At 39.7% G+C, this 27,759-nt stretch overlaps 1 protein-coding gene and 1 pseudogene across 9 annotated transcripts in view; one reads left to right on the top strand and one right to left on the bottom strand.

The window, feature by feature from the left end:
* LOC107508459 (collagen alpha-4(VI) chain) overlaps positions 1 to 27,759 on the bottom strand; it is a 114,136-nt gene that overhangs the window by 81,648 nt on the left and 4,729 nt on the right. The window contains exons 1-3 of one of the 9 annotated variants that reach the window (XM_016140257.2): positions 25,242 to 25,293; positions 3,932 to 3,994; positions 3,004 to 3,092 (exon numbers count right to left, since the gene is read on the bottom strand). In XM_016140257.2, coding sequence (XP_015995743.2) covers positions 3,004 to 3,079 — 76 coding nt within the window. In that variant the 5' untranslated portion in view covers positions 3,080 to 3,092; positions 3,932 to 3,994; positions 25,242 to 25,293. Of the gene's footprint in view, positions 1 to 3,003; positions 3,093 to 3,644; positions 3,894 to 3,931; positions 3,995 to 16,978; positions 17,086 to 25,241; positions 25,748 to 27,759 lie in introns of those variants that run through there. The other 8 variants (XM_016140255.2, XM_016140259.2, XM_016140251.2 and 5 more) reach the window with 8 other exon arrangements.
* LOC107508460 lies at positions 4,151 to 4,556 on the top strand (annotated as a pseudogene).

Below are 27,759 nucleotides of genomic sequence, written 5' to 3' on the forward strand. Positions count from 1 at the left end.
CATCTTGGGATACAAATGCTTGGCTCCCTTGTCCTATCTGAAACAATTCATGGTGCTATTTATGCTCCAGCATCTCCCATGGTTCATGCCAAGACTCGATTTTACCTGAGGCTACATGCTTGCTTGACTTCTTCTCCCACAAGCCTACTTCACTTCTCTCACTCCCTTACAGATTGTCTTGAAGAGTACTCCCTCAAAATCACATGTTCACCAAGTCCCTGTTCCATGCTCTATTTCTAGAGAACTTGACCTAAGACAACAATTTTCCAGCTTTGACCTCTGCCATGTCTTGGCTACCACCAGCCCTCTTTAGTTTGACTCATGGAATTACCGTAAGTGGCTCACATTCGTCCTTTGGCTCCCTGAACCCAAGGCTGCATTGTTCAACTGCTTCACCCAAATCCAGATCTAATCCTGGGAACCACAATTCCAATAGCAGTCAAAGTGGTGCTCCAGCTGGGCCCACCCTAGTCTTCAGCATGAAAAGGATAAGACACCAATGAGGTGGCTCCAGGACTTGAGCAAATAGCTGATACCTCCTATTCTCAGATTGTGTTTCTCTAGAATAAGGGATGGACCAGATCACCTGGTGTCTTTCAACTTAAATTTTGCTTTTCTGTGGCAAGAAGTAAAATATGGCTTCAGCACAATGCTTGTGTAGACAAAAAGAAGAAGAGGCAATTATGATCTATCTTCTCAGGAACCACCATGACTTCTCCCCCTCAATACCTCACAGTTTGATTATCTGTGATAATGAGAGAAGAATACAAAAATTAGTGATGAGAAGAGAAACAAAAGCAGAAATCAGTCAAAGATGATTTTAAAGTGGCTAAACTACCAAGGGATAATTATCTCACACTCATTAAATACATCTTGCATTTAGTTTTGCAACAAGAGGGTTAAAATACTGGCCTGGGCTGGCCCTGCACTATCTCTTTAGCTTTATCTCTCTATCCTTTGTTCTCTGTGTTACAGGCTCTTTAGTCCAGGTTTCCAAACTTTCCATGCTCCCACTTGCCACCGGCCTTTAAACATGCTATTCCTTCCATCGAGTTTTTCTTTCTTTCTTTTCTCTCTCCTCTCTCCTCTCTCCCTCTCCCTCTCCCTCTCCCTCTCCATCTCCCTCTCCCTCTCCCTCTCCCTCTCCCTCTCCCTCTCCCTCTCCCTCTCCTTCTCTTTCTATTTCTCATTTCCTTCTTTCCTTCCTTCCTTGCTTCCTTCCTTCCTTCCTTCCTTCCTTTTTCTTCTAGTAAACTCCCATGGAATCATGCTCTTTTATCTTGGTTTGTAATATAATATTCATTAATGTGTTTATTTGATTAATAGCAATCTCATCAACTAGACTATGAGCTCCATGGAAACAGACACCATATCTTTTGTTGGCTTCTCCACCATTCAAATGTCTACCATAGAGTAGTCACCCAAAAAATATTTGAGGAAGAAAATATTTGGGAAAAAGACAGGAAGAGAAGGAAGGAGGAAAGGAGAAGATATCACTTACAAGGATAAAAATATTGAATATAAATGAAATCAAAAAAGAGAATCAGAAAATTTTAGAGCTAGAAATAATTCTATGAGACTATACAATGCAATGCCATAGCCACTAGATACATGTGCCTGTTGAGCACTTAAAATGTGGCTAGTACAACTGAGAAAGTAAACTTTAAATTTTATTATTGAATTTTAATTTATTTTAATTTAAATAGTCACATGTGGCTAGTAGCCACTGTTGAACAGTGCAAGTATAGAATAATGAATCTCATTCAACCATCTCACAGATAAGGAAAATAAGACCCAGAAAGACAAAGTAACTCATGTAAGTCCATTCAAAGAACCAGTATTGGAAACCAGTCCATACCCTGGACTGTCATAAAGAAGATTAAATTAAAAGCTGACATTGCAGAAAGGCAAAGACCACATAAGAGTTTAGATAGAGAAAGGCTAGGAAGGTTGCTGTCCTCCAGGGACATTATTTAACTCATTTGTTACTTCTAGAGTCCTGAGTCCCACCACCTCTTGGAATTTTGCCTAATTTTGGTCATAAAGCCAAACAGACTCATGATTATTGAAAAGGAAGACAATACATGAGCTTAAGTTCTTTTAAGCATTATTTCTCTCTGAACCTCTGAAATACACATCTATGAGGAGGAAAGAATTCAGTGAGTGCTCCAGGGAGGGCTAACTGGTTTGTCCCCTTAACATCTCTTTCAGAAGAGAGCAAACACAGACCATAAAGTGTTTTTCTGATCTTCACAATCGGGGAAACACAGCTGCGAATATTTTTCAGGCAAGTAAGTACTGCTTCTATCATGTGCAACTTGATAAATGTATTCCATTTTCATGCTGTTACTTTTTTAACTTCTCCACTAACTTTTTGTCATTTTAGAAGGTGTTTGAAACATGAAAAGACTCTCACAGTTTTTGTTCACAAATGAGGGGAGTCAGAACTAAAGGGAAAATTTGGAGAGTTTGTCTTTTTCCCAACCAATAACAATCTATACAATTATATTTGAATATTTAAACCTATATTGCCTCAGGGGAACCCTAGGCTACTCAAATAATGTTCTCTTGCTGATTTCCATCTTGAAAGGCCCCAACAATTTGTTAAAGTGACTGCAAAAATTTCAGAGGTGCTGCTAGCATTCTGTTAAGCTATCCATCTTGTGATGACAATTACCTCTAGGAACAGCTCTGCCAAAGTAGATAAAGCAAAATGCAGGATCAATAGACTGAGCCCATGTTTACAAAAATGTCTGAGAACCTAGTAATACATTCAGAAGTATAGTATTTTTTAATATCTATTTTTTGTTATCTGATGTTAAGCTTTGAAATAAACTAAGTGCCCACTCTTCACTACAAATTTCCAGATTCTAAGTTCTCTTTACAGAATCATTTCTTTTATGTTAATTACAAAGCTCCTATAATATTTTCTTTCAAGATTGTCATTATCGCTAAGTTCCTGACAAAGTCGTCATTTTTGGCTTAAAGAATCTGATCCATTACCAATTCTCTGTGACTTGACGAAGCCAAAACTAGCTGCAAGGAAGATGGTCCCCCAAAACATCTTCATAATCTCCATTCTAGATATGTACCTAGAGAGAAAAAGAAACCTCATAATTAAAATTATGTCATCATATACTTGAAATAGATACCTTATATCATGTTAATTATACCTCGATAAAGCTAATTTCTTTTAAAAATGTAACTGTACCTTTCCCCAGATTGAAACTTTATAAAGAAGGACATGTGGCCACATTGCCTCAAGGAAAGTGGTCTTGCTGACCCAATTCAGAAAGAATTTTGCAAATACCCAGATTATACCTCAGACTTTAATGTTTAAAGTTGTCCAGATATGTCTATAAAAGGAAAAAGCATATAGGGCATGGGGTGGAACTTCTGTTTCACACACTGAATTCATTTGGTGGGACATAAACATATCTGGATGATTTTGTCTGTATTTTTATACAAGCACCAGATGACCTAGTAAACATTCGTGGCATAAAGAAATATCCAAATCTCTCAAGAGCACATCTGCCTGATAAAATCAGGCTAGTATGAAAATATTTTATATGTTCCCAGAAGAAGCAGAACCTCAGACTCCCGCCCCGCCTCCTCCCGCCACCCCCCCCCCCAAAAAAACTAACTTGGATCCATTTCCAAAGGCTCCATGAAAATTATACATTCCCAATTCCATTTCTATTTTTTGACTCTAAAAGTCCATGTGTTTAAAAACAAGAACACAGCCATCACATTGAATGAGATATCCCATCTGGAACAGGAAACACTTCATCTGTATTTTCTTAGCCAGCCAACCTCACGGCCATTCTCAGCAGAGTGTTGCAGAGTTAAAAGGAAGTATTCTTGGAAATTGACTGGGTTTGAGTCCCAGGTCCACTACTTAATAGTCGATCTTAAAAGCAAGTCGTTTCACCTCTTTGTGCCTCAGCTTCCTCATTTGTAAAATGAAGGCGATAATGGCATCTACCGCAGAGTCCTGTAATCAGGATTAAGTTGAGTTTATTATTGTAAAACACTACCCATGACGTGCACATAGGAAGCACTCTCTACGTGCTAGTTAAACAGAACAAGTCTTCTTGAAACCCGCTGTATAAAAGTAAAGAAGCATTCCCTCTAATTCGAAACTCGGGATATGGAGAGAGCCGCATTTGCTACCGGCGGCGGCTGCAGACCGGTCCTCAGCGGCCAGCGCGGTCGCTCCCAGCAGCCCGGCGCGCGCATCCCAGCCACCGCTCCTCCACCTGCTCCGCAGCGAAGGGAAGGTGAAAGGGTCGAGCTCCAATTCCAGCCAACGCTTGGCTTCCAAGCAAAAAAGGACGGCACTGACTGAGAAGCGAGGGCGGTGCAGGCCTCGCAAGCCGCCTCGGGGGAGTCCTGGGACGGCGCTGATAGGGAGTCGGAGAAAGCCCGGCGGAGTGACAACACCGCAGAGACCTCGGGCGACCAAAAGAAAAAACAACAGCGCGGCCGAGCCCAAAAACTGGAGGAGGATGAAGAGGGCATCCCGCAGGAGTCCTTAGAGGAGGAGGAGTGACCGCGCAGTGCCACCTCACTGGGGGGCAGTTTCCTTCTGAGACTGGACGGCTCGGCTCCCACGGCCCCCGCCCCTTCCCACAGGCCCGCGCATCGCTGCCACCCACCTGCGCCCGCACCACCACACCACACAGCACACCAGCCCCTTCGGGCCCTGGCGGCCCACGTGGGGAGCAGTTTTCCTTTGGTCTTAGTTCCCCGCGACCCCTCTCACCCACGTGCGCACCCTTGTCCTCCCGGACAACACTGACTTCTCACTAAGCCGCACCCTGCGCCTGCCGCGCGACCCCACTCCCTCAGTGGCAGGGACATTGCTGACCAGGCTCCTAGTTTGAGGGTCCCTTCCCCAGCCCCACTCTTTCCTCTGGCTTCCATTAAGGAGCCCTAGAGGGCTCCCCTGGTTATAAAAGGAGAGCCTAAGCCCCATTTCATCCTGCCATGCCCCCTCCACTCCACTGGCAGCAACCGCAGCAGGTGTGGCCAAGGGATGATGTTGCTTGGCCCCATGATGCTCCCAACCAACCCGTGTCTCAGCAGGTGTGGCTCACACCTGCTTTTCTTACTTCTCCACCCTGCCTAGTCCCTGCACTAAGTAGCACAACCCCCTTGGGGCAAAAGGGAAAAAGCAGGAGGGGTTTGAGCCACCTACCCCATCCGCTTCCACTCTAGGCCTCCTTTCCTTTTTCTTCACATGGAGCACTACTAAAGAGCTATATCCTTTTCTGGAAAAAGGACAAAAACTCAGAATCTGAAGGAACACTGATATTTCGCATTGCATATTAATAAAGCAGTTATTTTTTTAATGTATGTTTTTACTTTATTTTATTTTAATTTATATTTTTATTTAATTCATTTAATCTTTCTTTTAATTAATTGTTGTTTTGTAAGTTACGATGCTAATATCTCCACATTCCTTACCTCAAACCCAGAAAAGGCCAGCGAACCAGGCCTAAATCCGCTCATTTCATTGATAGAAATGAAGAAATTGGGTCCCAAACATCGAGCGGCATACCAGAACTACATATCTATATACTGTCAGGTTCTGCCCCAGATTCCCTGACTTCAGGTCTAGCGGCATGTGACTGGACCTCAAACATCTGCTTCAAACCCCTCATTGAAAATCTGTGAGTTTATGCTGTCATTCAACTCCCCAGAGTTTACTTCATATAAAATGAAAACCTGTAACCAATTTATCATGGGGTAAAAATGAGAACTCAAGACTTAAGTTCCTTTATCAATTAGATCTTCAAAGAGCATGGTTTTATGTCCAAAATACTGTATTAGATGCTCCAGAGAATGGAATTAAAAACTATGTTTTTGCATTTAAAGAATAATCTGTTTGGGGAGAGAAATTTAACATAGCAGAAACTTTAAGGTGCATCCTTTAACGTTATTGAAGAGTTAAAGCAAGAATTTCAACGTCTAAATCATTTTGTAGTCTTGGGCCTTCTTAGCGGAATATGTGTAGAAATGATACCGTGATGCCCAGAAATAGCAGCCACCCAACAACTGAGATCCTCTTTCCAGAAGGTGTAAGTCTAGCCATCCTGCTTCCTGAGGACGCATTTCTACTGTGCATGCTTAATTCACTCCTTAAGAGTGACTCAAGATACACATCTGTTTTATTATTTTATGCCAACAGAAAATACTGGGAGTAGTGTTGACTTCAAAGGAAGCCAAAAAGGCCTTGATTCTGGATTTGGCTTGAACATTTGCTCTGTGTGTTCTTGACCGAGCCAGTTCACTTTTCCACATTTATGTGATGACTCTAGGGGACTTGGCACTGATTTGAGACACCTACTATATTGTCCACACTGTTACAAACATTCCCCAGGGTATTAGTTCAGTGATCATCCAATAAATAGATGTGAAATAATTGGATTTCTCTGTTCCTCAGTTTATGTATCAACTTCCCATTAATGTTTCCTCAATGAGGCATATAAGTTATTTGAAAAAAGATACTTTAAGACTTTACATTTCCATTCCCCAACAAAATTTCATCTAATGACAAATAAATGAATGCATGAATCTTAAAGAATAGACCGTTCTAATGACTTAAGGACAGTAGGTGGGTAAAGAACTTGAGAGTTTGACAATGCCAGAAAAAAATTATACTAAATAAATTCTTCTTTTATGATTATGAGTATTATTACAATAAAATACTATCTTTCAACTTTTTTAACTCAGGTTAATAAAGTTACATGAAATATAAAAGTAGAATATATTCTTATATTTAATTATGTCCTAATCATTAGTATAATGTCATTAGTCATAATGAAAATGAAATGAAAAATATTTTTACTTAGCTGTAAATAAAGCACTAAAGCTGTTTATGGAAATCTAGTGGGAAAGTCAAAAGTTTATAAACATATTACAGCTGTGCATATGCGTGTGTTATATTAACAAAGAGAAAAACATCTGTATATAAAGGACTTAATATCTATATTATATATACTATTTCATGAAGATGTTTATATCTCATTAAAGTTGCTGAAATGGTTTTGCATTTAAACATGTAGGGCCCAAAGTGGAGGCAAAAATGAAGTCATTAAATGAAGTGTAACTAAGTAGGGATAGCATAGAACACCAATTCTTTCTGGAAATAATTCTAACGGGTTTGGGATAGAGAGAGACTTCTCTCAGAATATACACATTTTAACATAGTTAATTCCCTAGAGCAATCTATTTTTTAAGATAAATTCATTCAATTAAAAATTATTTTGCAACTATACAGTAATAATTGATTCAGGGAAGAATCATTAAGAGATACTTGGGTAAAAGTATGTTGGAAAACAGGATTTTAACACAGTCCTGAAGTATCTCTTGACAAAATACTGACAAATACAAAGGGAAAAATAGTTTCCGCAATGGAAAAACTTGGTAGATACAACTTAACCAAGTGATCAAAATTAATATCAACAATAGCATGATAAACCAACATCGAGTACCTTAATTTTATGCATGAGAAAATATCACCTCACTTAAAGGATAGCTCTCCTCAAAATTCACGACCTAAATATAATAATGAGGAAACAATTATAGAAGCCAAAACTTGGGGATAGTATAAAAAACAACTGGCCCATGCTCCTCAAAAATAGTAATGTCACCAGAGATTCAAGAAGGCATAGTGCACGCCTCCTCCCACAACCACACCAAAATTATAACAAAACTACAGAACAACCTATACTCAGAGTCACCAGAGGTCTGGCCGAACAGAAGCCCTACATCTAGGACACCTCACAACAATAGGTGAGGCTGAGACACGCGAAATGGCCTGGTCCCACAGCCACGAGTGGCGATGGCAAATCGGGAGGGCAGTCTTGGCTGAGGAGCCTCCTCCTCTACCTGAGGAGCCAGGGGTCCCAACCGCACACTGTGAAAACCAGCAGAGGTGTGGCTGAGTGACACAGAAGGCTGCGGGGAGCGGAGACCTTCCTCATAAAGGGCCCGCACCAGCCTTGCTTTCTGACGGACTCACTCACTCTGAGCTCAAGTGCTAGGGCAGCTGCTCAAGGAGCACTAGGGACATAAGAGGAGGCTGAGAGCTATTGGGCTTTAGGGTGCGGGCCGGAGGGGTGGCTGGCTCCCAGACAGAGGTGCAGGCAGAAGCCATAGTTCCTTCATTGAGCCCTCCCTGCTCCCAGCCTGCAGACACAGGTGCCATCAACCTGGATAATACAGGTCTCTCCGCCCCAGGGGTTCCCTGAGACTGTGTCTCTCCCATCTTGAAGGCCCACCCAAGCCACTTCCAGCGATTTGTTCCATACAAAGGGGCTGTCTTGGCTCCTGCTGCAAACTTACATAAAATCTATCGAAGGCTCACAAAACTCAAAGAAGCAGCATCTGGCCTCAGCGTGCCCTATACCTCTAGCTAAGCAGTCCCAGGCCCTACATCAGTGGAAGCCAGCCTCAGTTTTGGACTTGACCCTTTAAGGCACCTATAAGCCCAGCACAGGTGGCAGCTATATGTGGATTGCTTGATGACTCTTACCAGGTGGCCCCAGAGGTGCACAGGGTACAGTTGAACTTGGCCTGCATCTGGACCCCTCTCAAGTCTGTGCCAAGGGGCCCCACACCAATTATACCTACTACATAAAGTCACTCTACTAAGAAGAGAAGACTTAGGAGCCCCGCCTACTACATAGAAACAGACACAGGGAGGCAGCCAAAATGGGGAAACATGTCCTATGTGAAAGAGCAGAACAAAGTTCCAGAAAAATAATTCACCAAAATGGAGACAGGCAATACACCAGATACAGAGCTCCAAACGCTGGTTATAAGGATGCTCAAGGAACTTAGGGGAAGAATAGACGAACTCAGTGAGAACTTTAACAAAGAGATTTAAATAAATAAATAAATAAATAAATAAATAAATAAATAAATGGAAGAAAGTGGAGATGGAAATTATAAAAGGGAACCAGTCAGAAATGAAGAATACAATATCTGAGATGTAGAGTATATTAGAGGGAATCAACAAAGTAGAGGAAGTGGAAAATCAAATCACCGATATAGAGGATGGAGTAGCTGAGGATACCCAATCATAACAGCAATAAGAAGAAAGAATCCAAAATAATGAAGATAATATAAGAAGCCTATGAAACAACATAAAATGTAACGACCTTTGCATCATAGGGGTCCCAGAAGGAGAAGAGCAAGAAGTTGAAAACCTATTTGAAAAAATAATGATGGAAAACTTCCCTAACCTGGTGAAGGAAATAGACCTACAACCCCAGGAAGCTCAGAGAGTCCCAAAAAAGTTGAACCCAAAGAAGCCCACACCAAGACACACTATAATTAAAATGCCTAAGGTTAATACAGGGAGAGAATCTTAAAAACAGCAAGATAAAAGCAGTTATTTACCTACGAGAGAGCTCCCATAAGACTGGCAGCTGATTTCTCAAAAGAAACTTTGTAGGACAGAAAAGCTTGGCACAAAATTTTCAAAGTGATGAAAACCCAGGATCTACAACCAAGATGCTTTATCCAGCAAAGCTATCATTTAGAGTCAAAGGACACATAAAGAACTTCCCCATACAAGAAAAAACTAAAGGAGTTCATCATTGCCAAGCCAGAATTACAGAAAATGTCAGAGTGACTTCTTTAAGAAGAAGGAAAAGTATGTAGCAAAAACATAAATAAAAAATGGCAATAACTATATATCTGTTAACAAGTATTTCAAATGAAAAAGAATTAAGTGTTCCAATCAATAGAGAGGGTGGCTGAATGGATAAGAAAACAAGACCCTTACATATGCTGCCCACAAGAGATGTACTTCAGTTTAAAAGACATTCATAGACTAAAATTAAGGAAAGGGATGGGAAAAGATCTTGCATGATGGACCTAGAGGGTAGTGTGCTGAGTAAAGTAAGCCAGACAGAGGAAGACAAACGCCATGTGATTGCACGTATATGTGGAATCTAAAGAACAAAGTAAACAAACAAACAGAAACAAACTCATAGATACAGAAAACATTTTGAAGGTTACCAAATCAGAGGAAGGTTGAGGGAGGTCAGTGAAAAAGGGGGAAGGAATTAAGAAGTACAAATTGGTAATTACAAATAGTCATAGAGATAGAAAGTATAGCGTAAGGAATATAGCCAATAATATTGTAATAACTATGTATGGTGTTAGAGAGGCACTAGATTTATTGTGGTGATCACGTTGTGAGGTACCTAGATGTCTAATCACTATGTTGTACATGTGAAACTAATACAGTATTGCATGCCAACTATAACTGAAAAATAAAAAGTTATTATTAAAAAATAATAATGTCATGAAAGACAAAGAAAAGCAAAAGAACTGAATGGGATTTTAAAAGTCTAAAGATACATGACAACTAAAGGCAATACATGATCTTGGATTGAAAAAGAATGTTATAACGGACATCGAAACAATAGGTGAAATTTTAATATGGACTGAATATTATATAATAATTCTGTATCGATGTTAAATTTCCTATTTTGATCATTATGTTGTAGTCATATAAGAGAATGTCCTTGTTATTAAGAAATACACATGATAGATTGTAGAACAAAGTCTTGAGGTCAGCAACTTACTCTCAAATGTTCAGCAGATTATAACAATTCAGAGAGAGAAAAAGAGAAATAAAGCATACAATGCTCTTGCAACTTTTTTGAGTGTTTACAATGTGCCATATAATATGTCAGGTGCTAGAAATGGCAGATTAAAGAAATAGTTCTTTTCCTCAGAGGACTTGGAACTCTAGTTGAGAGATAACTATGGATAAATTGAAATATCACGAGATAAGCAAAATAATATAAAAATCTATACGTGGTGCCGAGAAAGACAGTGGGGTGAGCACCTTCAAGTTGAGACTTGAAGGATGAGTAGAAATTTGTAAGTGAACAAGTAGAGAAACCAAGTTCCAGGCAGAACGGCTTGTGCAAGGGCCGAGGAAAGGTTTTAGACGCCCCAAGCAGAGCTCATCCAAGGCCTTGGGAGCTAAGGTTTCGGAGTGCTGGGAACTTGGCTAAGCCTTCATTGGTGCTCACACACCAGTGCTGTATAAGCTCCCAAAGCATGGTAAGTTTTATGGCGACCTTTGGTTTCCTGAAATACCTGAACTGAGAAGGTGGGATAGAAGAGGGGACCAAGGCAAAGTTTCTCAGTCTTCAATCATAAGGCACCTTAATTTCATTTACCTAAACTAGCAGTGCTTTCTACAACAGTCTCTCATTCAAGGTTTCTGTTCTATGTGTGGACACTTCAACCATAAACGTAAAGATAATATCTCTAATGTTCAATGACAGTGGCTCTTAAACTTGAGCATTGCATCAGAATAACTTAGAGGAATCATTAAAACCCAGCCTCCTGGACCCCACCTCTAGAGTTTCTGATTCAGTAGGTTTGGGGTGGAACCTGAGAATTTGCATGCTGGGTTGGTCCAAGAGACCACACTTTGAAAACCATTCTTCCATGCACTTAGCATGCAATAGATGTCTGCTGCACTTACCTTCAACAGCATTCCTAGCTCTACATGGAGAAAATCAAGTGTCTTTTATTAACTAAGTGGGGAAAGGCAAGAGACAATCAATTAAAAAATGTTTTCTTTATATTTACATGACTGAGAGGTAAGCAAAAGCTTCAATATATTTGGATGAAAGACTCAACGCAAATGTGCAAAATTCATTTAAGATGTCTTTTCAATTTTCTTTCTAATTATACTTTACTCTGAAATCCAGAGCTATTCTCTCTCCCTCCTTCTCTCTCTCTCTCTCTCTCTCTCTCTCTCTCTCTCTCTCTCTCTCTCTCTCTCACTCTCTCTCTCTCTCTCTCTCTCATCACTTAAACAGGCTTATTTTAAGCAACATAGATTTGGCTTTCCTACAAGACAGTCTTTCAGTATACCACATCTGGGCAACAGGAAGCTCCAGAAGACAAACAATCGGGGGACATGAACAGATTCTTCTATATACAACATATTAGAATCCATAAAGCATGTCTGACAGTTAAAAGAAACTAAAGGTTAGCTTTAACCAATTGCATAAACATTGACATTTGCTTTCTGTGCCCATTCACAAGTCTTACGATGGCTTGGATATATATACGACTTTGTTGTAAAATATTTGAGGAAAGCTGTGTCAAACATTTCAATGACAATTAATGTGTCATTAGGCTCTGAAAGAAAAATATAACAAGATGCAGAGTCTTGGAGGAAAGGATAAGGATGACAATGCCAGAGTTGAGCAAAGCGCCCTGCAAAGGAGTAAATAAATGGGTGCTGACAACCATGATACTCCCATCAGCTGTGGTAATTACAAGGCTAGCACACAATTAATTTGCAAGGTGTTTAATTTTGAAACAAAATCTCAGCTTTGGGGCAGTTTTTAACTATCCCAGGCCCTCCTCATATCCTGACTCATCTAGTTTCCCATAATTCCTGGTTCATACATCAATTATGTCAATTGCCATATTGCATTTGCCTGCTTAATTGTTTATCTCCCTCACTGGGCTGTGTTGAACACTTGGTCTGGGAAATCATGCAGTGCTGGAGACATTGAAGCCAACTAATAAATCTTTCCTTTTGTTATCATTGTATAAGTGATTAAACAAACTGCTGAATGATTTAATCCAATGAAAAAAGAATATCTACTCAAACTCTTTCAAATTATGTGTGGCTTATAAACTCAATCACCCCAGCACTTAATGAGCTGGGTTCCAGCAGAAAAATGGGGATGACTACCCTATCCTTCCAAGGCATTTTATTCAAAAAGGATGCCTGTGGTCCACTAATCAGATCAGTCCACTCCAAAGGCCCTGGGTAGGTCAGGGCACTCTGCGACTCCTTACTTCCTGTCACCAGGAAACATAGAAAGCAGGTCATGATTATGAATCAGGATAAGATCACCTTCTGCGATTAGCTAGTCTTGTGTCACATACGTGGTCCTTTATTTCTTTTATGTCTTTTAAGAAGTTTGCTCCAGAAATTGGAAAGAAAGTGTAGTGTAGTGTGGAACAGTAAAAATTGCCAGAGTTTGACTTTGAATTATTTGGTTCAAGTGTCACCTGTGCCACATTCTTGTTATGTGCCTTCTTTGAAGTCGCTTGAACTCTCTAAACTTCAGCTTTTGTCAGCTTCAAATATTGGCAATTATACCTTGCCATCGCCACTTGGCAGGGCTATTGTGAGGATGACATGAACTAATAGGGGAAGAAGGACTTTGTAAAAAGCTATAAAACTTGAGAGGTTACCATTACCTTTGTCAAGGAATAATCTATGGAACAAAGTCTCAAAAATTTAGTCCCTTCTCATTGACAGAACCAAGCCCCAGCATTTTTTATTCCAAGAAAAAATGTTTTGCTTGAATCAAAGAGCTGTGACTACATTTTTGCTTCCTTATATCTAGGAAATAACCATGCTATGATGAAAGCTATATTTTGGATTGTAATAGAGTAATGAGAGAAGATTCTCTAAATCGAAGGGGTACCAAGTGTAACACCAAGCTAGCGGCAGTGTGGTCACTTGGATGAGATGACTCTTTAAAACTAGCTGCCTATGTTCTTTGAGCTGAATCTTTCACTTTTGTCTCTAGGTCTTCAGCTTGAAAAAACAAAGTGCCATTGAACTATCTTTTGTATCATTTTTTAATATCTTAAATAGTGCATAATAAATGTTTAAAGACAAATTAAAAAAAAATACTCACTAGATGTGTCAACACAAACATATCTGGCCCTCAAAATAACAAAGAACATTCTTTACAGATTGTAAGATAACATTGACTAAACTAACTTTCTAAATGTACATAATTAGAAGACAGCGTGTTTTATCAAGTTCATTCAGACTTTGCAGATTCACGATATGTCGCTTACTCCTGCCCTTAGCCTGTGCACATATACACACGCATGTACACTATATATACGCCTGGAAGGCTCTTAGTCGTCTTTTAAAACCCAGCAAAGATGTCCCCCCCGTAACCCAAGCCCGATGGCAAATCACTTCCTGTTCTGTTCTTCCTCTGAAACTTGTACACATATTTCAATTAATAACCGCGCTTTGTTAAGACTGTGTCTTCATCATTTATATATGGTCAACACCTAGAAGAGATCCCTTCTTTGCACTTTGCTTTTTTCCCCTCCCTTCCTTTTTTCTTCCCTCTCTCCCTTCATTTCTCTCAATCCATGTCAACTGCAACCTTCTTGTAGCACAAACCGAAAACCATGGAGCTATTATCAACTCCCTCATATACACACATACCCTACATTTAACCTTTCAGGAAATCCTGCTGGCTCTCCTCCAAAGCCACATGTATATCCAGAAACTGATCCTCTCGCGCCACTCTTACTGCAAACAACCTGTGTTGAGCCCCCATCACCTCCCTTGCTTGATTACTACAGCAACTGCAGTGAGTCTCCTTCTTTTCTCCTTTAAGTCTATTCTCAATATATATTCAGGGACATCCTTTTAAAACCTAAGTCTCCTCTGCTCAAAAGTTTTCAATGGCTCTCTATTTCACCTAGAGTGAAAAGATAAAATAGGCTATAAGGTCGTATGTGATCTGGACCCCCAGTTTTCTCTCCAACTCATCTCTCACCCTCATTCATTTTAACCAGATCAATTTGGCCTACTGGATATTCCTCAAATAAGCCAGTTACACTCCCTGTGTAGGGTCTTTGCACAGGCTGTTTCTTCCGCCTCTAACACTCTTCCTCGTATATCCATATATATTTACATGGCTAATTCTCTCACCTCCCTCAAGTCTTTGCCCAAATATCAACTTTGCCATTCTACTTAAAATTGCTACCCACCCTGTTCTCCCAGGCCACCCGACCCCCTTTCCCTGCTCTGCTTTTCCTCTTTTCTCATAGTTCTTAATGTCTCCTGTTTAATATTCATCATCATTTTTATTATCTGTTGTCACACTCTTGCTTTCACATAGAATATAAGCTTACAAAAAATCTTTTTATTTCCATGATGTATCCTCAGAGCCTGGCACATAGCATGTGCTCAACAAATATTTGTTGCATAAATTTGTTTGCTCAGAATAAAAAAATGACTTCCTGTTCTCTGGGTAGAATATTTTATACAAATATTTAAAGGTAAACTTGGGAAGATTGGTGTCCCCATTATTTTTGGTAAATCAAGGACTCAAAGCCAACCGGGTTATACTTTTATATTTTAATTACAATTATATTTTTAATTCATTTATAATAAAAATATAATCAGATTGACCAGCATAAGTCTAAACATTTAGAAAATTTGTAGAATGGGTAACACTAGACTATGGGCACCGTATTGAAAGAGACTTGGGTTAAGATCTCTGAAAAATCTAAAATGAAGCCAGTCTATGACTGCAACCCATGCCCAAGGGGGCAGGGGAGAAATGTGGCCAGAAAGATGAATCTTTTAAAACTAACAGCCATGAAAATTCACTTAGATAGTGAGTTGCTCAAACATAAGACCCAAGATTAGGTTGGAATTATTTTACTTACCAGTGACTCTGTAACACGTCATATTTACAGTTCTCGCAAAAATATTGATAGAGCTCCATTACTCATGGTCAGTAGCAGAATAAACACATCTTTAGACCTTTCAAAGACCATTCCTAAGAGTCAGAAACTATCAGATGAAATTATATGATGACAGACTACTTCCAAAAGCCTATGGGCTATACACTCAGGGGTCAAAATAAAAAAGGACCCTTCTGTATTTGGTATTCCCTGGGTTATTTCTTAGTCTCTGAAGATCTCTTTTCTGTCTCAAAAGAGATAGAAAAATGATAGATTTTTCTCCTGTAGATCCTGTGGAATAATTCTCAAATCAATATTTGATTCTTTCACCCCATAGAAGTCACCCTTAATAGTCATCGCCATCTCTATGTTTGTTTAGTGAATTTAAATATAGAAATATTTACCCCAATTACCTGAAAATTACATACAAAATCTAAATCTGAACAATTTCGCCTTAGCTTTTCTGCAGTTATTTATAAAAAAAATCATTGTCTTGAGCTCTAGTGAATTATATGCATGCTGAAGTATTTAGGGAGAAGTATACTGATGTCTATGATTTACTTTAAAATGCAGAAAAATAATAAGATGGATTAAGAGATGAATAAAGACATAGATATGTAAAAAAGCAACTATATTAATGATGAATCCAAGTGTTGAGTATACATGTATTCTCTGAATTCTTTAATTCTGTAAGTTAGAAATTATTACTTAAAATTTTAAATAATCATTTAACTTATTTATTAAAATGTGTAAGCTAGCCAAATGGAAAGGAAAATGATAGTCAAATTATATGAACCTTGGCAAACTAGATGAACAAAAACTCCTATTCTTAACTCAAAATTTCCCCTACTGGCCCTGGGAATGCTCTGAGAGAAAGAGACAGTCAGTTTACCTGACTTTTATCTCCCTACTAAGTCCATTTATTCATTAAATCTTTAATGTTTTCTTCTTCTTTTGGCCTTACATTCTAACACCAATCTCTTTTTTTCAAGTATCCCAAAGATATGCATCAATGCAATAATTCATGCCACATGTGTGAGTCCCCATAAGTCAGTTTCCCCTTTCCGCACAGATGATATACTCTGAGTGCAATCTCAAAATAGTTCACATCTTCCTGCTCAATAAAAGTTCAGAGACTTGCAGATCCATTTTGCCATATTTTTCATTTAGAGGTTTCTCTTTCTCTGTATATCTAACATATTCTTTGGGATTTTTTCCCCTCTGTGTCTTTCTCCCAGTCTCAACTTCTCTCCATCTCTTTGCTATTGAAGGTCTCTCCTTCAGTCTCTATCTCTTCCGCCTGTATCTGTCTATATGTCTCTGTCTCTCTCTGCCTAGAAATAAAAGAGAAGCAGTGTATATGAAAAAATAAATAAATAAAACAAACAACAACAAAAAAGGAAACAGACTAGAGTTTACACCTAGAAAACTATCCCTGAGTAAAGGAATTTCCTCATACCTGGCAAAGCCTTTAGGGCTGCTCCTTTCAATTTATCTTTCTTGTCTTCATCCCTTAAGAAGCTGTTTGAGCCTAGAGTACAGGAAGGCTCAAATGCACAATGACACATCAGCTTTTCTGGTGTTTAATACTCTCCTAAGAGAAAGCAAGGGGGGAGGGGCAGCAAGAGGAGGAGCAAGGACAGTGTTTATGGTGAGTGACACATTGCTTGTGCTCACAGATGCTTTATTGCCATTAAATAGAAATGGTCCTTGTTCCTTCATGCTGTAAACCCTGGCCTTGAAAACAAATACAAGCTCTTATCAGGGAGAACATTCTCAAAAAACAATGGTAATAATAATTAATTTAATTAGCCTTTTTCAAATGTAATTAAAATTTTCTAGAATAAAAATTGACCCTGATTATTCCTATTTTAATGATTTAGTCTCCACCTAAAGTCTCCAGACTATAAACTTCTTGAGAGCAGAGACTGGATATCATTCATCTTTGTGTGGCTCATATCCCCTGGATATCCCCTAGCAAAGAGTTTTGCACATATTAGGTCTCAAAACAGCATGTATAATAGATGGATAAATGGATAAGTTAATGAACTGAACAATGACAAACACTCCCTGCATTGGTAACTTTCACCTGGCAGGATAAAGCTCAAGTGTCTATATCTCCCTTGGGCTCTCTATACTAGCTCACACCAACCAGGGATCAGAATGGAGTCAAAGGAAATATATAAGTATTTACATGTGTGTATGTGTGAGTTAGGGTAAGAGTTAAGCTGCTATAACAAGAGACCTAACAATAATATGGCTTAAAGTACAATGAAGATCATTTTCCTCTCACCTAATTCAGTTCAACTTGGGTATTCCAGGTCAGCAAGAGGCTTTTCTCCACACAGTCATTTAGGGACCCAGACTAATATTCAACATATAGCATCTGAAGTTTCTGCAAGTACCACCAGGGTGACCAGTGGGAAGGGTGAAAGAGCTAAACCGAGAGACTTCCTCTTAAATAAGTGAGACAGATGTTGCTCACATCCTTACCACTCACATTCCTTCCATGATGTTTCCTTCACTAAATTGTGAAATGCTCAAGGATAGAAATTCTATCTCCTTCACAATGATTGGCATATAATAGGAGTTCAACAAATATTTGCAAAGCAAATAAATAGCAAGTAATTGCCTCAATAATAAACCTAAACTCCAAAAGACCTTATTTCACTTTTCCTTGTGACATGACTTTTCCACCTTAACTCACTCCTTAATGTTAGACTACAAAAGACGTGTGGTTATTTCAAGCGAGACCCTAAACAAATATATATATGATAAGTGGAAGAGAAGACTCTTCAGTGAAATTGCAAAAAAAAAAAAAACAAAAAAAAAATGCTTTTGTTAATTAACAAAAGGGACATGACAAAACTTGTTCTCTAAAACCACAGACTGTCAGAAACTTTGCTGTTTGAAATCATATTTAGTGAGAATGAAACACCTCATTCTTGCCTGGAGGATCTAAGTCATTTAAACACAGAAAAACAGCCTTGATTTTCAACTGAGGTGCAGAGCTTCAGATAAGGATTTTGTATACAACATTTCATACTTATCTTAACTTTGAAGTTTCTAAGAAAACCGGACCCTGAGTTCTCATCTCAGTCCAAGCCTGATGTCTACTTCTTTACATACTGTCCTGCTTTGCTTTAAGCAAGCTCAACACTTCTTTGTTTAAATTTTACCAAAACCCCACCCTTTCCCCTAATATATAGCAAGTTTGTATCTTCCTTTGTTTGTTCCTCTGGTATGTGGTTCCCTTGCTCAGTAAATTAACTTACCTTTGTTGGATGGCAAGTGTGCCCTTGGTGGTCTTTAACAAAAGGACTTTGTTACTTACAGCCAATTTGTTTGCAACACATGTTAATTTATCAAGGTCCTAGCTACTGCCATGAAAAGCACTTAATAATAGACGCTAAGAAGACTGGGCAGGTAAACTTCAGTCAAAAGCAAAGCACATTTTTAAAAAGACCTAGGGGCTTTGAGGGTATATTGGACTTTTGGGAAGAGCAAATTTATATGGTAGACCTGAACCTAGAGTAGAAGGGGTAAGGGAAGCAACCATTACAAGGTGAAACAGTCATTTCTTACTTGCATCCTCCTTATGGGAAAATTTCATTTCACCCTCAGCTCCAGTGGAAGGCAGCTCTAGTCCCCACACCATATTAGTCAAGGAGTCAGCATGTGACCCTGGGCTGGCCAATCAAAATCCTTCCTTAGATTTTTTTCCCCTAACATCTCTGGTTATGAAGCTTTAGAGATTATAAGGCTGAATTTGCCTGTTGCCTTGGTTTCACCTTCATGGGGCAGCCTGCCTGATCTCAAAACACAGAGGAAAGCAGAGATAAAATCCTGAGGGCAATTCAAGTACCTACCTTTCCACATTTGTGTGTGTGCGCGCGCTCGCACAAGTTAGTACATTACCGTATTTGTTTAAGCTAGCTCAATTTGAATTCTGGTCACCTTTAATTCAGAATCATCACTATGAGTTTTGCATAGGCACAATTTAAAACTTTTCCAGGGTCCAATAGCATGCCTTCTTACTTGAGTGTTATTCCATCTCTGTAGGTGCAAGCTTGCACTTCTTTTGTCAGACAGTGAACACTATATAATTCAACATCTTTTCCTATTTTCATTTGCTACCAGGAAACCTAGAATCAAATACAACATCCAGCTGTACTTTCAGAGAATTTAGCTCTAGAAAAAGTCTCATAGGACATCTAGCCAAACCTCATTATTTTGTGGAGAAAACTTGAGGTTCAAAAAGGTGATGCAGTTTGCCCAAGGGACACGTAAGCAATTGATAGCCAACTTCTTCTGTAACTGACATTTACCCACTCTACTTTTTTAATATTCTTTGTTCTTTTATTTGAAAACTGCCTTCAATAAACTGCCTTCAAAACTGCCTTCTATTTTCATCTTTGTTGATAAGAGGACAGACATCAGAGGGCGAAGGGATGATCCAAGGAAAGCAGAGAGGAAAAGGGGCAGAGATAATGGCATTTAACCAAAGACTTAATACTATTCAGACCCTGAAAAAGCCTGGAAGTTTACACAGAGATGTAGTTCACAGTGATTTCAGAAAAGGAAGGGATTATTGAGGAGTCAGGGAGGAAGAGTTTTAAGGCTGGCAAAAGAAGACTTGGTGCTAAACTGAAGAATTCCTAAAACGTAGTTACAGTTATAGTGCTTTAAATACTTAAAGACATTTACTTATACCTAACAGAGTGAATTAGGCAATATTAGTCATAAATTTGTAACAGCACATTCCATCAGATCTGTATTAAAACCACGTTGTAGCAGAATCTCAGATGTAAGCCACCCCTCACAAGAACTTTTTGGGTAAGAAATAGCAAGAGGGGAAATGATGCAAAAAATGCAATCTGTGATTCACAATATCCTTGTGGGATCCTTGAGAGATAAGATACTCCATGAGCCAATATGAGACCCCATCGGAAGAACATGTGCTTATTAGTAGACAAACTAACTTCCATTGGTAATATCAGCTTCATTTCTCTCAAATTTTTCTTTATTTGGAAGCTGGAAGAGACACTTAGACTACACACAGCCTTGTTCCCCACACCCATGCCCTATAAACACTGAGACATAAAGGACTTCCTCATTTTGGTTCAGAAAGGCATAGAAGATTTTAAACTATCCCCCTCCATCCTCGCCACCCCGCAAACTGGATCCCTGAAGAGATGAAGAGCTCTAGTTATCACCAATAAATGTTGGCTGAGTATTCACAGAGGGAGCAGAACTTCACTGGTCTGTTGGAATCTAAGACTAATCCCAAAAGCCATGTTCCATGGGAGAGAAAATTTCTGTATCCATGACAAAGAGCAGACCAGAAAGGATTGAGATATCAAACATAAACAAATAGCTAACTTTTGTACAATCAAAGCCTGAGTTTTTTGGCCTTTCATATATCATCATTTTCCAAATGGTACCCAGAATGTTCAGTAATTCTGTCACATGACTTCATCAGGCTTCAGGGAAAAGGGATCAAATCCTATTTTACACAAACCCTCTTGTGAGACAACGAGGATTTGCTTTACCTGCTAAAGTCACATATTTAATGTTTACTTAGCTAGAACTTGTGTGAGGAGGAATAACATTCCTCTCTCCAAAAAAAAAAAAAAGTTCAGTTTTTATACAGTGACTAATTAATTACAAAATGATCAAGAGGTCATAGTCGGATCAATGATTCCAAGGCTGACATAAATTCAACCTCCAGTGACAAACATAATTTATAACTTTGAATGCTAAACATTGTTCTCTACAATAAGTATTCTAACAAATGTAGTTCTTTATAACACAAACTAATGGTCTCAGAGTTACTAGTCAATGGTCTTTCCAAGACTCTTAGTAAGTAAACTTTTGACTATTATAGAAAACTTCGCCTTCCTAGAAAACTGAGTTAGCCTGAAAATCAACTTTATGATGACAAGACACAGGTTGAAAGTAAGTTTAACCTCATTTCTTTTACAACCACTACATGAATATTTTCTAACCTTCCTAATCTATGTAAAGCAGTGCTTTGCCTTCTCAAAAGTACTTGCATTGATGACTTACTATCTTTTCAAATTTACTGCTATGAAATTTATTTAAACTTAACTTTAATCAAGGCTGATTCAAATTGTAAAGATAATTACTACACCAGCCGACGAGAGTACAGTGAATTTTTCCATATCTTAAATGTGATGAGATTGGTAAATTCTTTAAAACCCTTCCGCACAGTATGGCATGTGGTTTTTAGTTTTCATCTATGTCCTTGGAGAAGCAGATTGCCCTAGTCTGGATGTTCAAGCAATATTTAATAGAAAGGCCACGCACCAGAGATGGCTATGCCAGTGCTTCAGGTACCTCCAATGAACACCAGGTGCTTGTTAATTAGTGTAATGACCACTGGAGATAGATTTTCTTCAGTAAAATCTGTGACATTCTTGATATGTGGATTTCCCAGAAATATTAGAGACATGCCCCTCATTATGCAAGCAGGATCTAAGAATTTAACAAGCCTAGTGTACTTTGGAAATCTTTTTTGAGGCTTGACTCTCAAAGTTTCTGTGTCCAATCCCTGATTTGGAAGAATTCTTGGTCCCTTTGCTCACCTAAATGGTGGGCCAAAGCCTGTCCCTAGAACATTGTCACATTGGCCTCAGTCTTTTTTTCATGCAAGATGCTATCAGGCGCTCCTACAAGACAAAAGACTAACACTTTCTCCATCTTGCCAAACAAGTGGTCTGTAAACTAATTCTAATCCTAACCACATTCTGCCTGTTCGCGTCTGCTGAAATATAAATATCTAAGTGGATGAATTCAATCTGAAACTTGCTATCTTCTAACATAATAGCAAAGACATATATCTAGACTTATAGTTCTAGTTTCTAACTATTGGACACTACAATAAAATAAAATAAAAACTAAGAGCTTATAATTGTGAACAACCACATCAATTTAGGTCAGAGTGTAATGCTGAGGTGTCTACCTTTATATTAATTGATTTTTGTCTGCTTAGTTATAGCAGGTATTTAAACAGCTTATAATAAAAAGATACCTTAAACAATAAACACAGAACAAAAAGAAAGAGGCCACATAACATAAAGACAAGAAAGGAAGAAAATAAACCAAAAACTTCTGGCCAAGAAGGGAAGAGTAATTGAGTGTAGAACTTAGCTTTCAGCTTCCTAGCAGGGCAAGAGTTATGTGACTGGTCCAGAAGGGTGTCTTAAAACAATCCTGGTCCACCCTCGTGGGCCACACACAAAAAGAACACTCAACAGCCTTGTCATGTTTACAACCTTCATCCTGGACTGGTCACCTCAACTTTTCTAGAGTTCTGTCTCTCGGTCTGCTCCTAATGAGTTTAACTCTTGTCCCTTTGACTGGTTTCCTGTTTACTGCCTCAGCTTATTGCTCAGACTTAAAAACGCTCGGTATGTTTTGTGAAAGCATAATTTGAAGGAAATCATAATCCCCATTTGAATAGATAATAAGCACATTCCAAGTCTTATCCAATTTATTAATGCAGGAACTAGCAGAAAAACAAAGCCAATTCCATGAGGATATGAGAGATTTGGCTTATAAGGTCAGTGGGGAAAAAGAATGCTGAAATCAGAGTGCAGGTCAGATACGGCGTTGATTAATGTCCTACAAGCAATAAAACCTTAATCTTTGAGGTTATCTTTTCTACTGGACAAGAAAAAAAAATTTTCCCTTCTCAATTTGATAAAACTTGATCTCTAACTTTTCAGATCTGTAAAACAAATGAAATCTAATCAAATTGCAAATAGCAAGCCACACAAGTTTATATTCCCAGAAATACAGATGACCCTGAGGCAGACCTATTAGAAAATACTCTAGCAAGGAATTAAAATGTCAGACAATCACCTTTTTTTACTTCATTCCCAAGCTTTAGATAATTTTCCCGAATACAGTCTTTTGTCCTAACCTCAATCAACAAGTTTCCTGCTTCCCCTCTGAACGCACTGCTATGAATAAACCCCAGAAACAACCTCACTCCGCCATGTGCACACGCTCGCATGTCATGGCCACCCCTTGCAGCTGGGGCGTATCCATGAGGTTTGCTCTGGCTGTCCTGAAAGACCTTGTATATTACATAACTTCTTTGGTCTACAGTAGGATGCCAGTTCATGGATGAAGTGGAAATTTTCCAGACCATGCAGACCGAAGGATCTCAAATTTTAGTAGTCATGAAATCCTCTAGAGAATTCTGATCCCATAAACTCGGAGGCAGGTTCAGGTGTTTTTAGCAACCATCCTTCAGTGATTCTTGCCTATCCACTTTGTAGTCCGGAAGTCCTCCCATTTTCACCTCCATCCAGTATTGATTCACTTACTTCACGTATTGGTTCGCAGGAATCTGCAATAGGATAAATGATTTACAAATATATATGAGCTTTTAGTCTGTCTGTTCCCACCTCCAACTCCGGTAGGAGGGATCAGCACTGGGCTACCTTTGCCTGCTCTCCCAGTCAATCTTGGGAACGAAGTAAAAATCCTTTGTTTCAACATGACAGAGGATTCAGCTGGGTGTTCACAGAAAGAGGTGACAGAAGCTATTACTTGGGCTGAGAAGAAAGGCAGACATGTCTCAAGACTATACCCTTAAGTGGGGTTTGGAGGTCTCCATAGAGGATAGAGCCTGGCTCCTATGTGCCCACTGAGCCCTAGTAGGTGAGAACCCGTGTAGGGATCCCGATTAGGGCAAATCTTTAGCACAACACAGCCCAGAGAAGTGCTTCTCTGATTTGCTGAAAACCAGCTGGGAGGACCAGCCCTGAAGATGGCTACTATATGGAACCAGGAAGCCACAGATGGGAGTACACTGAACTCACAACCCGCTCCTTGCTCCAAGTTGAGGATTCTTATTTGACCCTGTAGAGATGAGAACCCCAATAAAGTCTGAAGTTCAATTTCCTACCTACCTATGAAGGATTCTTGGAAGAGGTCATCCCATTGAGAGAAAAAAGTACAGAAAGGATATTTAGTGTAGTCATTGAGAGAAGGGGCTATGGGACCAGACAGTTCTGGGTTTAAATTCTGTATGACTTTGAGTCAGTGACTTAATCTGTCTGTACCTCAGTTTCTTGATTTCTAAAATGAAGATAGTAATACTCACCATCTCATAAGGTCTCTGAGAAGCTTGAATAAGTTAACATAGGAAAAGCATTGTAACCATGTCTGACACATAAGTGCTACCTAGGTGTCTTCTATTAATATTATTCTAAAATTCAAATGCAATGATGACTGTGTCCTCAAAAATGATGTTCTCGATTGGCGAAAATATTCTCTTTTGACTGTTTCTTTGCTCTTCAGCAAAAAGTTCAGCTCCTAAGATTAAGGCTTGTTTCTATAAAGCAGCTGTGGGGTCATTGATGGGAACAGGGGTTGGTAGAGAGATCTGGACCAAGTGTGCAGGAATTTAACGTAAGCGCTGAGGAATGAAATAAGAATTTTGAACATACATAAAATTCCTCTATATGCAGCTGTTCCAATGATTCATTTATTTCACAAATTATCTGTGTAATTGATTTTTTTTACCCTTTTATATTGCCAATATATATATATACATGTTCCAGGGTAGAATAGAAAATCTAAAAAAAATACAGGTAAGCCTAAAGGAAAAAGAAACACATCACCCATAACCATCACCAACCACTCAGAAATAACCTCAAGAGTCTCTTTTAAGAAGGAAAGCATACCTTGCTTTGCTCTTTGAAGGTTGTTTTCTTATTATGTTTGGGAGTGGTGTCAGATGAGCTGGATGCTGCCGAGAGAAAGAAAAAGAACTCCCTCCCAGTGAGCAGAGATGAAGAAATGGGTTGACCATGTGACTGTCAGCATCCGAACTTATCTCTCTGATCTGCATGGGGCAGGCCACAGGCAGGGTTTTCTTGGCAGGTCTTTCATAAATTCAAAGAAGAAAAGCTGAATTTTCAGCAAATTTTAGCCTCTGGCCCCAGCTTCCGAACACAATAACTAGAGATGTCAGTTCCTCTGCAAAACTCATTTCAAAAGATGAAATGAATGAGCTGGCTGCCAGAGGAAAGAGGGAAAGCTCTGTTTCCTCATCTATTCGATCACAGCTTGGACCAGAATTCAGGCTGCTAGGCACATTTACAGCCCAAGGACACACTGATCCAGCCACCCTGCTGTCCTAGAGGTACCCCCCTGTTCTGCATTCTCCCTGAGCAGTTTCCTTTTTCCTAATCTGGAGAAAGGCAGTTCTCTTAATTAAAGCAGAGCCTTAGACACAGCGCCTTAGAGGCAGGTAATTTATTTGAAAGGTGAGCCCATGAAGCAGGAGTTGAGGAAACAGAGTGAGAGAGACAGGGACAGGAAAAATCTGGATATGAGGTCGTGCTGTTGACATCACTGCTGCTGGGAGCAAGGGGGACCTGTGTGGGGGGTGGGGAGCCGGGGAGAGGCTTGATTGTACTGCCGCCTCCCCCCAAAACGTGCTGAACGCTTCCAGGAACTGTACCCCTTAAAGATGTGAGATCGGCACATTAATCTCCTAGTGATTGTTTCCCATTAGTGGAGGGTTTCTCCCAAAGGTGTCAACTTCAGACCAAGCTTACTAGAAGGCCCAATGGACTCCCTTAGCATGAGAGAAAGTCCAAGTTAGAAATAGGGAAGACACAGGGACACATACTTGAGGGGCCGTATTAAGTGTGAGAGGGTTCTGGGCTCTCCCAGAACTCTCCACCGCAGCTGCTTCCGAAGCCAGAGATGGACCGAAGGGTTGCGACATGGGGTGCCAGCTCTCCTGCTGCAGAACAGTATAAACTGGCTACAGCCCCATTCTGTTCCAAATCTCTAGACCTCTGGCTTCAGACCCATTTAACAGATAGAAAATTTGAGGCTCAGAGTTTGAATGGCTTGCCAATTTTGCATCCTCAGGAAGTAGGAGACAAGGACTGAACCTGTATCTCCTGCTTCCTGACACAGTGCTCCTTAAGGCCCAACCCCACTCAGGCAGGAATACACTGAGATCTTCCTTCTGTTCTTTTCTTATCAAAAGCTTCCCCATACCTGGCAGTCTGGAGCAGGCTGACACTTCCATTGGGGCCACTGGGACTGTGGAGAGTTGGCACATGTACCTGTGGTTAAACGCAGGAGCTCTGGGTTCTTGGCTCTGCCGCTTCCTAGCTGTTTGACCTTAAGGTAGTTACCTAGTTTCTCTGTGTCTCTGGTTCCTCAGCTGCAAAATGGGACAATTATAGTACCTAAGGCATATCACTTAATAAGGATTAAATCAATTACTACTTGTAAAGCACTAAAAAGTCAGCCCAGTTCTTGGAAAACACTCAATAAATTCATTCAACATGCATTCAACAAATATTTATTGACCACCTACTTTATGTTAGACGCTGTTCTGAGGATGCAGCAGCAAATGAACAAAGACTCTTCTCTCTTACTTTCTAGACCAGTGATTCTCAAACTTGACCAAATATCAGAATTACTTTCAGGGCTTATTAAAACACAGGGTAATGAGCCCCAGCTCTGAGGCTTCTGATTCAGAAGGTGTTGGATGGGGCTGGGTAATTTGCATTTCTCACAAGTTCCCAGGTAAGGCTGGTACTTCGGGTCCAAGGGGGCTACTGGTCCAGAATCAGAGTCTGGAAGTGGGGAGAGCAGAGATAAGTAAATACAGTGTATGTCCAATGGCAATTAGTGATATGGAAAAAAACAGAGCTGGTCAAGCGGATGGGGGTTACCACTCCCAAAGGGAGAAGATTTCTCTAATAAGGTAGCTAGAGGAAAGGCCTGAAGGAAGTTAATGAACAAGTCAGGTATTCTGAAGGGAGAGAATCCAAGGCAAAAAAAAAAAAAACAGCAAGTGCAAAGGCCCTGGGGCAGGAGCACATCTTAAGAGGTCAAAGCAGCTGCCGGGTAAGAAGACACCTTGGTTTCAATCATGCCAGGAACACAGCATGGTAAGTGCAGCCCAGGCTGAATTTCACCTCTCTCTGTCCCCTCTACTGGTTACTTCCTACAGGACATCATCCATACAATAGATAGTGGTGGCTCTGGGAGGGCTCAAGGAACAGCAAGGAGGTCTAAGCGGCTGGAGCCCAGTGAGTAAGGAAAAGAGTAATAGATGGGGTAAATATGAAGGGTCTTATAAGTTGTAGTAAAGACTCTGGCTTTTACCCTGGATGAAATGGAAGCCATCAGAGGTCCCTGAGCAGAGAAGTGACATGATCAAACTTAGAA

Source organism: Rousettus aegyptiacus, unplaced genomic scaffold, assembly GCF_014176215.1.
Source record: "Rousettus aegyptiacus isolate mRouAeg1 unplaced genomic scaffold, mRouAeg1.p scaffold_m13_p_4, whole genome shotgun sequence".
In the NCBI taxonomy this organism is placed as follows: Eukaryota; Metazoa; Chordata; class Mammalia; order Chiroptera; family Pteropodidae; genus Rousettus; species Rousettus aegyptiacus.